The following is a 12,091-nucleotide window of genomic DNA, read 5'->3' on the forward strand; positions in this document are numbered from 1 at the left end:
GGTTATTCAATTATACAGAATACACATCCTTTCATAACTTAATTATTTTATTATTATTTTAAAGCAGCACAGTTTGTAGCACAAATTGGTTTGCATCTTTTCTATGTATTTGAAATTTAAGAAAACATAAGTCTTTATCTTCAGAGGAAAAGCCTACCTGGAGTGCTGAGACTAAAGCAGATGCTTACTGGTAAGCTGCAAGGAAAAAGCAGGTTTGCTAAATAGCACATTCATATGAGATTTATAGTCCAGTCCTTGCTTTAACTGCTAGGTTGCATTTTAATGTTTTGCATTTGAGTGCAAATAATATATCTTGCTCGTTGGAAAATAGGAAACAGAATTTCTGACCTACAGAGGGACAATAATGGTTTCCTAGAGTCCCCAGATAAGAGTTCATCAGTGCATGTTCCCATACTACCAACCTTTTTAACCACAAAGTAAGCACACGTGACAGTACTATGGTAGGAAGCAACATGCAGTGCAATGGGTTTGAATAGGTATCATTGAAAATCTTTGCAGAACACTAGTTACATGCTTTCTTTGCAGGACTTGACTTACTTACTTACTTAAACAGCTGTCATCTAAGAGACTGCAGAGAAAATACTAAATTAAGGCACTGAGTAAGAAAGAGAGAGGTGTTTCATTCTGTATAGAAAATATTAACTTTGTGGGATTCATAAGACTATACCTGAAAGTCATTGATCAAAAATTAGGTAATTTCTGCAAAAATCTATTTAAAGGTTCATCAATATTTTCACGGAAATAATCACAGGGTTTTCTAAAATTCCAGCAGAAAGAAATCTCTCTCCATGGATAATATTACTAATTATTATTAGTATCCCTAAACTGGTCTCCATGGCAGTTCAGTTGCTCTGTGAGATTATTTTCTGTATTCATTACACCAAAATATAAACTGGACTGTTTCCCTTTTAGACTGAAATATCAAAAGGTACTAATGCAAAGCAAGTACTGTGCTTTTCAAGTTTGATAACATACATACAGCTTGATGACAATAGTGACCTGATTAAATACAATCAATAAAAATGCAATAGTCACCTGGCAACAGAAATCATCATAAAGATTAGCATTTCATTGTGTACACAGGTATCCAGGAGTTAACCCCTACCCGCATCTTCATTCACAATGTTATACTGGCTCAGCATACGTTGAGCTGAAGAGTTTTTCTGGAGAAATGCCATCACTAACCGCCAAAATGCTGGTGCTGTTCCTGTGCTAGGGCAATGAGAGACACTGTTTTATGAAATGGCTCATATGGGTATAAATATGCTTATGTGCTTGACCGGTAATGGCATGGTCTTTGTCGGTATACCACTGTGGGAGAGAGAAAAACACAGAGAACGTTAGCCCTCACCACATCCAACTCACTCATTAATGAGACATGACAGAAATATAGACACATGTGGTCATTAAAAATTATCTCAGAGCAAGGCTAACAGCATGAAGATAAAGACAGAAGGGTGGTAGGGAGCTGCTGTGTTACTTGTGTCACTGCTTTGTCTGTACGTGTGGGTTATGCCATCTATTCCTGCACTAAACATGTGTGAGTTCATATTAAAGTATGAAACGTGTATGTGGTTTGTCCACATGGAGGCTAGGCACAGCTCCTCGTTTCAGATGCTAGCTAAGCTCAACACCTGCCCTGCAAGTCTGGCTGAAGAACAATCATGAACTGGCACATTTGGCTTCCTCCTGTACTTTTTTCTAGCATTGGTTCCCAAGAGCTGGGCAAGAGCAGGAAAAGAAGTGCTAGCACCTTGGGCTGGCATCTTCCATATACAATGTACGAAAGGGCAAATAAATAACTACTTGGTCTTACACATTGTAGTAGAGAAACACCGAAATTGTCAGACAAATTATCTTAGGATAAAGAACTAGACTTAGCGGAAGTTAAACATTTTTCTTACACCTTATTGACTGTTAGTATATGTAACGCTTGGCTGTTTGAGAACACAGAAAAATTAACGAAATGAAAGATGAGGTAAATAAATCGGGTCAAATACAAGAAAAAGCTGCTTTTTACATTTTTTTCTTGTACAGAAGATACATGCAGAGTTACGTTAAAAGTCTCTGTTACTTAACGTGAAATGCAAATGTGAACTTTAGTTTAAGATGGTAATTAATTTATACTCAACAGGGCAGTTATTGCTACTATTCTCACAACACAAGTCCATTTTTGTGATGATATTAAAAAAAAACCCACACAAACAAAAAACCCAGCCATACCATTGCCTGAAAATCCACTTCAGCATCAACAAGAGCTTTGGAAATCTGCGCTGCTTGCTGAAAGTGAACATTATCTGAAAAATAGAAGAAAAAAGGAAAAAAGTAAACAAAAATTGGTTCTGTACTACTACGAGGGAAAAAAAGGCAAAACAATGAACACAGAAGACTCCCCAACACTGCTGACTGAAACCACAAATTAGTTGTGGAAAGCAGTATTATATTTATTGACGTAAATGTAACAGCCTTGCCCCTTTTGCTTTTGTTTTGTCAGTAGTGGAATTGTGAACCTGTCTGTAATACTAAAACGTCTAATTAACTGCAACTCACCATCTGCTGTTCCATGAATAAGGAGATATTTAACTTGCTTGAATTTTTCAGCTCTGGCCATTACTGTTGAACTCTGAAATTAAAAGGAAAAAAAAAAAGTGCTACTTGTTAGAAGATGATTTGCTACCAAGTGACTTTTATTCCTGTTGACACAGTCTGGGGCTCCTTTGGATAAAAGCAACAACCCTTCCTCCCCCCCACCCCCACCTCCCCCCAACGCCACCAACTAGTGTGTTCACATATCCAGCAGCACTGTGCTAGCGCTCAGACTGTTCTGCACCGGTCTGGAATTATTACCAAAGGTTATGTCTGCAAAGTAACAAGTAATTCCAGAGGGGAAGAGTTTTGTGAGCGAGCTACACATTTAATGCATTGCTAACATGTTGTTAGCCTGCAGCATACCACTTGCCATAGGTTTCCTCTGCTACTCAGCAGGCAAGTTAAAAAATGTTGCTATGGCAACTGTGCACCCTATGATAGCAGAGAGTTGCTATTACTGAGACTACATATATTATTTTCCCTACCTAAATATACACTACAATTTACCTGTAGATTAAATAACAGACCTTGTGATTCATTATTCTCAAGTTAAAATGCACGAGAAGAGGTTTAAGACAATGCTATCCCCCAAATACAATGCAGAAATGCTTGAAAAGAAGAAGAAGATTAAAAAAAAACAACATTAAACCAAACCTATAAATAGAAGCCAAATGGCACATTGGGATTGAAACAATATTGTGATGAAAAAAACCCCAGCAACTAAGGTTAAAGAAACTTAAAATACAGGAACAACATACTCATTGTAACACAGTAACCATCCAACCTAATACTGTGACCAGGTTCTAAAGAACAAGGAAAGTAAAAATTGCAAAGAACATCTTTTTTTATTTGGGCAAGGAAAGGGCATATGATAGTGCTCTGACACGAGGGTGGGAGGAAGCAAAGGGACACATACGAGCTCTTGTGGGCTTGGTGAGAAATCCAGCATAATGGGCCAAAGTATGTTGAAAAAAAAATTTGGTTCTATTAGCAGTATTATAGGGCTTCTCTGCTAAGGATTCCTGAATTCCTGTGGATGTTTGTTCTGCATTATAGCAAATAAAAATAATAGGGAAAGGAAAATAAGTAAAAAATGAGGAATACATATATTTTTTTCTCCTCTTGCTACTAAGGTTGTATCCTTGCACATGGCCCTTTATGTAATACACCCCCCCCCCGACACACACACACACAAAAAATACAACACAGAAATGTTCGTTTCCTTAGGTCTCTGTACACTCATCCAAAGCATCTTTAATGCACATACATATAAATTAACTCTTTTGTCATGGCAGAATAGTATATTGCAACCCTCTCATAAGTGAAATTAGCTCTTTTTGATTATTCAACCAAATTTTAAAAATATGTTCAGCAGGGGAGGAAGGAAAAAAAAACCTCTTCAATCTGTAAAATTGTAATTGCTCTCTGTTGATAAGCAAAGGCTGTGGATCAACAGAAATCTCACGTAATGCATGGAAATCCGTGCACACCAGAAGCATGACATTGTGTCCACTGAAACAAGTTGGTATCACAGCATAAGAACAGATATAGTAAGAGTGCCGAAATCTGTAGAGTGGACTTTGATTCAGTGAGGAGTGCTGGTACAGCAGCCAACCTCAAGAATGAATCAGCAAGTAATGGTCCAGTAATTTAAACAAAACAAAACAACCCCCACAACAATGAAGCAACATCTTTGGAGTGAAAGAAACATTTTCTACATACTCAGATTGGAACTTGGTAAAGCTCCTTTATAAGCTTCCTTCCAGAAAATCAACGCTGGTTGAAGGGAGAGCAAACCATGAGCCAGCAGAAGCCTGATCTGACTACTAAGTTACAGCCCTGTGAATTTGACTTTGCAAAACCCCCTTTAAAAAAAAAAAAAAAAAAAAAAAAAAAAAAAGAATGCCGCTGTTTGTCTTCCAAGCATTACTATCTGTGAAATACTTCAAAAGAAGGAACAAACAAGAGATCCTGGAAAACAATTCTTTTTCAGTGCTTTTATCACTTGAAATGATTTCTGATGGTCATTCGGGGCTGCGTTCTATGCATACTGAACACGAACAGTCCCTTCCCCGAAGCATGCTCTGAGGACACAATATTTTTTGTCAAAAAAGGGTTGCAAAATAGGGAGCAATCTCAGGTTAGACACCGTTACAGCTCAAAGCAACAGCTAAATAGGCTGAACGAGCCCCAAGTGGACAGCCAATAATTCAACTTAATTTATTCCTTTCTTCCTGCAGTTATACTGCAGTGACACAAGTTCTGAAAAAGGCACTATGCAGAAATACTCAGAATTAGGCCCTGCTGAGTGTAACTGGCTTTTCTAAAGATCACACAGCAGTCAACATTTTATCAGCACTCAACAAACAAGTTAAGGTTTGGCTGAAACTGAAGGTCTCTCTCCCTTTAGCATATTCTCAGATAATAGAACAAATGTCATATCAGTACAAGATGGCATATTTACAAAATTGTACCCTGTTTTGCATAACCTAATGATGCAGCAGTTCTTAAGGACTGAACATTTCAAATCTGCTAGCAAAAGATTGCCAAATTCATGACTGTTTCAAACACTTGCCAAAAGCATATCAAATTCAGAGTGAACTGCAAAATAATCTTCTCACAAGTTGAACAGTCTCTTTGGTATGCTTTACATGGCTACTGCATCTGACCTCTAAAGCCTGGGCCTGTTTTTGTCTCAGATCCTATACATCAGGGACAGTCTTTCTGGGCAGACAGTTTCTCTGCCCTTCAGTCTAGGACCTGCACTGGTATTTTCACAAGTGTATTGGGAGTGCCACCCACGTTTCCTCCCTCTTTTACACAGCTCTAATTCTTACTACTTCACAGCTACCTTAAAAGGCACCGATCACCCCTAATTAGCCTAGTTTGCGAGTCATCCCTCAGACTCTTCTTCTGCCAAAGAAAACTTATATCCCAGATTTCTGCTCCACCGGTAAATATAAAACCTAATGTCATAACTCCGTATACCCTTCATACCACAGTTGGTTTCTTCATGGTATAGATTCACATTCATTAATAACGATCAGTGCATTAGCGAGGCACCTAAGCGGCCAGTGTACACCTGCTCTAAGTCTCATTTCTTTTAAATTAGGGCACACATTGCAGAGTTTATGCAATCTTCATGCTTTCAAGCCAGCTTTATACCGGATACAATAGGAGAGAAAAATACATGATGCAGCAGGCAAACCTGACAAAGTTAATAGTTCAAAAGTGCTTTAACAGCTTCAACTAGGAGAGCTTTTCAATACGTGTTTTGCATTAGCTTGCCAAATAACAACAGCATTCAGTTCAGAAAATAGCCCTATCAGTAGTACGGGGCCAGGAGAAAGGTTACTGTGACTGGAACCTCGAAGAAAAGGGATGTGGGCCAGGAAAGTGCTGGGCAAGGGTCTGGAAGGGGCTTCATCAATAATAAAATCCTGCAACGTTTTCTTCTACCTCCATACAAAAAGCAACAAAGCCACTTAAGCTGCCCACCACAGCAAGTTTCTGAGAAAAAGCAAATTCCAAGTAATGCATTCCTTGGGACATGTAAGAACAAATAAGGAGTTAAGTAATATTTTCTACCTCTAGAAAAAGCAGCAAAGTTTGACAATCTGATCTGTACAATTACCCCTCCTCCATCTAGCCACCATTCTCCCCAATTAGTCCTCTGAGTAACACATTTAAAACCTTTAGCTCTTTGGTACTGGCAGTTTCAACGTGGCCATTGCCAGCAACGGATACCATGCCAAAAAAATCCGACTCCTGGCTTGAAAGGATTAAACAGTCCTCTGTTGCCATCTGTGCTGTGAAGCTGGTGAATGACTTCGTGCACCCAGAGCGCTAACGTTCGTTCTGCACGGCAGCGACAGCGACTTCTATTTACGCTGCTCCCTCGCAGACCTCCTACTGCTCCCACCGCCTTAAAGAAACACGCTCGGCAAAGGGCCGGCGGGCTCACGCACGCTGCTCGTCCGTCCCTGCAGTCTGCGGATGCAAAGCGCCAAAGTACCAAGCTGTCCAGCAGTCCCTGCCACTCTCCTTAATTTTGACTTGGCCTTCTGACAAAGCACCTGACAAAACTAGGTTACTGTAGTACTATGTCAAACCAGACCATTTTGTCCATATATACAGGTATGTTTTTTTAATCCATGTTTTTAGCCAATACAGTAACACCCTCCTCTTCTTTCCCCTGTGACACTGACGTTTTAATACATCGAGATACAATTCAACCTAAGCTATCTTCTAACCTATTCACCAACCCAAATAACTACACACAAAGAATGACCGATTTCTTTTCCTCTCTCTAATGGACATCCTGATATTCTCCTCTCACTTTGTATTGCCTAACACACGTTAGGAACCTGCATCTGGAGAAGGGAGGGGCAGCATGTCTGTACCTCCCATAAGAGGTAGGTAAGAACAGCTTGAGCCCTGTGTCACCATCGCTAAGTGCCTCTGAAACACCCCCACCACCAAGGCACAGGTTGCTTATTGTTCCTCAGTATCCTCTGTATTTGCACCTTGATCAGGAATTTAGCAAAAAAAGTTACAGAAAGCCTGGGCAGTTTTGCCCTCTTCCCAACTTCTTGCAACATCAAGAAGCCCTTTAGGCAACAAAAAAATGCCAGTCCACAGGACACCAATACTACTACTCCTCCAGCAAAAAATCCACCATACCATAACCAGGATAAACAAGCTATAGGTATTTTGCTCCAATTAAAAAAAAAATGGAAATTTCCTCACTTGCAAGCAAATATTAGGTATTTCAGGCCAAAGTTTGGAAATCCCACGTTAACAGAGTGAGGTCCAAATTCCAACCCTCATGCCGCTGGCTCTCAAGTTGATCTGCAGCTTTTTCAATCTGATCACAATACTGACAGACTTGCCTTCACAGATTCCTAGTATTTTGGAGATTTTACTTCCCCTGAATAAAGCTTGCAGCTTCATAAATCAAGAAAGTTCACATCATATTCATGTATTTTAATTAAATTTCAGCAAGAACTAGAATGCATTTGTTTTGGTGGAAATACTGTTTAAGACAAAGCATAGTTTGCCCACTAGCATATTCAATTTTAAAACAAACTTGTTTCTTGGTGATTAAAATAAAACAGTTTTTACAGCTTGTTTTACAGTCTGCAAAGTAGCCAAATGGAACTGAATGTAAAAAAACAAAAAACAAACAAAAAAGAAAAAAACTAAAAAAACCCACACACCATACAGCAATAACTGCTTCACTCAAAATCCAAAAGCGTAAGAGGATAGTGTCTAAAAGTGCAGTGTAGTGATTATAACAAGAATGAAGAAGCAAAGTTATTTCTTCCTGGGGAAGGAATGGGTAGGATGTATAAAGAACATATAGAAGAACATGTATAAAGAGAGTGGTGCAGGGAAAAAAAAAAAAAAAAAAAAAAAAAACAACACACACACACACACTTTAAAAGTGAAATTAAGTGATTTTTTTTCTTACATTATAGTTTTTCAGATTATCACTTTCTATAGGAAGGCCCATGTATCGCTCTGTGTATATTGAATCTGTAATAAAAAAATAAACAGAATGTACTACTTAATTTTCAGTATTTCCATCTACCTGAAATTTCACACACTGTGATACAAACAATGAGAATGCATTATCATACTGAAAAAAAAATCACGGTTTTCTCACAATGGGGCTTGTAGGTAACCATCATTATTCAGAATATTTAATCTTCTTGTTGCCATGGCCACCTGAATGCTGAATATTAATAAAGTACTTTGTGTCAATGTCACCTTATTGTTATTCTTTCAGTAATTCCATGAAAACTGCTGAAAATCTTGCAGTAAATGACTAGCACTTTTAAAACTATCAGAAAATTTATCTGTTTGGTACTTAAAAACATAAGAAAGGAAATGTGAGCAGTGGATTAGGACTCAGCTGGGCTCTGTTATTTATAGTCAAAATTCGGTATCTCCAATTTTCCACAGTTTTTTCAGCATGATATATTATTGCTTTTGCAAATTTCCTGCCTTATTATAAGCCATACAAGCTGATACTCTGTTATCATGTTATAACGTCCATTTGACCTATCAGCGCTGTCACACACTGTTCTTTAATTTTGAACAAGTTTGCTCTCATTACCCTTTCCTTTACCTAATCAGTTAAAAGCGGAATTTTAGAGATACTGATCTTCATTAAAAAAGATTCCCTGCCATAATGCAATAGTCACATTTAAAACATTATGAAAACATCTCTACATCCTCAGCTGACTACTACTAATACCTGGCAGCATGATTTGATTATCCAGTGCACATAATATGCTTTTACACAGCCTCCGTGCTGGATGCAGAATAAATTATGCCTTATTTAGTAGAAGTTTGTCAGGAAAGGCTTTCCTTTGACAGTTTTTGGACAAATATAAACCAAAAAAAAAAAAAAAAAATCATACCATTATATTGTATTTTCATATATAACTTTTTTAAGCTGGAAGAAGGCCCCCTATAACTGTATCTGTAGCCTCATGCAAGTACACTTTAAACACTGTAATAAGATTGAAGCATGTGTAGACTTGTCCATTTGTTCCGAAGTTTTATCACATCAAGCTATTCTTATGATTAAATTTATAAAAATCCATACTTTAAAAGATAAAAGAAAACTAACTGTAAGGAATTCAAATCCCATTCTGTCATTTTAAGAGAGCAATTTATAATGCAAGTTTGATGATAAGTCTTGCAGTTCGTTCTTACAAGTTAAGTAGCATTTTAAGGAAGCAAAGACCAATAGCAATCGATTTCTGATGTTCACTAATGGTCTCAGCACCTTGGAATGCATGGCAGCTTTGGAAGGCAGATACAGACATTTACATTACAGTAGTACTACAACTGTTAAAATAATTTCATATTCATTAAATGTTGAAGAGATCTGTAATTGTGCATCTGACTTTTTAAAATGAGAAATAAGATTTAGAGAATTGCTTGGGTTCTGAAATGTAATATCCACGAGTTCAACAAAACAGACCAAATGGCATTTACATGGAATCGAGTAGATAATCAAAGCTCTATGCTATGAATCAACACTTTGTAGCATGTGCACTGCAAGACATATGGGAATCCTTGCAAGGAGGAAGCCATCACGTACCATAATATTGCCAACGTGACACGGGGGCAACCGCTATTCCACACTTGAACACCCCGCTTCCAGAGCCAAGCACCATGGAGGTCACATATCCCCCATAAGACTGAAAAGAAAACATTGCTGTTATTTTAGTCGGAAAGAAAAGGATGAGGCTCATCCGCTAAACTGTTCACCAGACATTTACAGGCTCAGCATTTTTCATATTAATGAACCGCATTCTGAATTGGGGTCAGATCTCACCCAGCCTGCTCAGTGGGGGAAACCAGCATCAAAGCGTGTGTGACAGCTGTGGCTCTGACAAATGGGACCTTGCTGTGGAAAAGGGGTGCAAACACCGCTGAACCGTGACTCAGCTCCGTACAGCAGTGTTTGGAGGCACTGTGGGCAGCAGTGCTTTCACAGGAAGCAAGCCCCTGCGACCCACCGTGTCCCCTCTCCGTGCAGGATGGGGGCAACCAAAGCCCCAGCCCACGATGTGCCGGATGAGGAGCTGCACTGGAGCATCAGAAAATTTACAGCCCCCTCAGAGCAGACCCATCGCAGTTCACTTGCTACCTCCCCTCCAGAGCGTCAAGAGTGAGCCTGCACCTGGGGAGCGAGGCATCTTCTGCGGCGTCTGTAGGAGGAACGGTGCAACGAAGCACTGCCTGCTGTGCACAGGAAATCCACTCCCGAGCTCTTGCCTGATAGACAGATGATTACGTACCTGACACGCTTGAACGTTCAGGCAGCAAGATACCTAAACAATGTCACTGACTGCCTTCGCAACAGTTTAAAGGGGTTATTTTGGGAAACGTACCCACTCATTTTCAGAAGTGAGCAATTTTTGCATGTCGTTCTTATCTTGAAATCAGACTACAGGCAAATGGAACGTGGTCCTAGTTCAAAGCTCTCAAATGTTTGCTGCGGCACATGATTCCACTTGATGAGATCGGCAAGACAACGTCTGTACTTACCGATTAAATCCATGTATAAATACTTTGCCTAATCTGGCCTTAGTAAAGATTACTGCCAAAGCTGCCACAAACAAAATTAAGGTACTGAGAGAGAAGTTGACAATCTGAGAACTCAAAAGACAAAGAAACTGCTTTTGCCCATAGGTTTGGCATACTAATGAACATGTAGCAAACCAGCGACACTACTGAATACATACTTGAATTTCTTCTTTTATTGGTTCATCTTGTACATGGGAACCTGGCAGTATCCCTTTAAACTGTATTTAATTCTTTTAGCAATGTCATTTTCTGTTTCAAAAGCCCTGAATGTTTGTAGAAGAACAACATCTCTGAGCATACAGGCACTTGTACGATGTGCCTCATCAATTCAATTATGGGGCTTTGCCATGACCCCAGAGGTTCGTTATGCTGAACACTCAACGTACACCACAGAGGAGGCAATGCAACAATTAGTTGTTACAATTAAATAATAAGCCAACCAAACTACTTTGAGTACTTACCCAACCCCAAATAGCTATTCTGTCCTTATCAACAAAGCTCATTTCAGAAAATTTTCTAAAAGCAAAGAGAAAAATTAAATGCTTAATGGATTGCAGGTATCTGCAATTACACACATGCTTCTGTTTTCCATCACAAAGGGCTTTTTCTGTTGTCCAACTAAGCATGTCTCATGACATGAGCGACTATGACAAAATGCAATGATTCATACATGTCTTTAAAACAAGTCAGAAAAATATATGTGAATGTGAAAAACCAAAACCTGAAGTAGTTCTGCAAAAGCCCTCTATCCACATACCTGGCATTCATATCTTTTATTGGAAATAGGTTCATTTTTTCACTTTTTCTCCTTCCCTCCCACTTTTTTAAAAAATAGAACAGCAACTTGAAATAGCAACATGATCACAAATGAACCTTGCAGAGAAGTCTGAAGTAAAACTTTCAGCTACAGTTCTTTGGTGGTGTGTCCTTTTGCCAATGTGCCAGAGCTACCATCTCTATAGAACTAGAGCTACAGTAGATTTGTTGTTAGAGCATTAATTCTTCTTTCTTTTTAAGCATAAAATATTTTTGGCACATAATGTAGAATTTAGTTATGTTTTGGCCAGTTATTTTAAGATGACCATTCAAAATGGTCATTTCACCTTTGTTGACCATTTCACTGTACCTCACCTGGCTGCTGATATCTGATCTTCCACTTCATATGTTCCTAGTCTTCGGTTTATTGCATGCATAATTTCATCCCCTTGGTAGCCACTTCCTCTGCCATCGAAGCTGGCCACAATGATCTGTTCTGTGCTTGCAAGGTAGGTAGCCCAGTTGATCCGGAAGGCATAATCTACTTTCTGACTACAGGGTCCTGCATACCTGGGTGAAAAGTCCCATAGGATTCAAGCATTTACTCTCCAGATGT

At 39.0% G+C, this 12,091-nt stretch overlaps 1 protein-coding gene across 1 annotated transcript in view; it reads right to left on the bottom strand.

Moving 5' to 3' along the window:
* DPP4 (dipeptidyl peptidase 4) overlaps positions 1 to 12,091 on the bottom strand; it is a 40,074-nt gene continuing 27,983 nt past the window's right edge. Inside the window, exons 20-26 of the mRNA XM_062578901.1 lie at positions 11,851 to 12,045; positions 11,181 to 11,235; positions 9,728 to 9,827; positions 8,084 to 8,148; positions 2,572 to 2,644; positions 2,245 to 2,318; positions 1 to 1,332 (exon numbers count right to left, since the gene is read on the bottom strand). Of these exons, the coding sequence (XP_062434885.1) occupies positions 1,234 to 1,332; positions 2,245 to 2,318; positions 2,572 to 2,644; positions 8,084 to 8,148; positions 9,728 to 9,827; positions 11,181 to 11,235; positions 11,851 to 12,045 (661 nt within the window). The 3' untranslated portion in view covers positions 1 to 1,233. The remainder of the gene's footprint in view (positions 1,333 to 2,244; positions 2,319 to 2,571; positions 2,645 to 8,083; positions 8,149 to 9,727; positions 9,828 to 11,180; positions 11,236 to 11,850; positions 12,046 to 12,091) is intronic.

This window comes from Rhea pennata, chromosome 6, assembly GCF_028389875.1.
Source record: "Rhea pennata isolate bPtePen1 chromosome 6, bPtePen1.pri, whole genome shotgun sequence".
Classification (NCBI taxonomy): domain Eukaryota; kingdom Metazoa; phylum Chordata; class Aves; order Rheiformes; family Rheidae; genus Rhea; species Rhea pennata.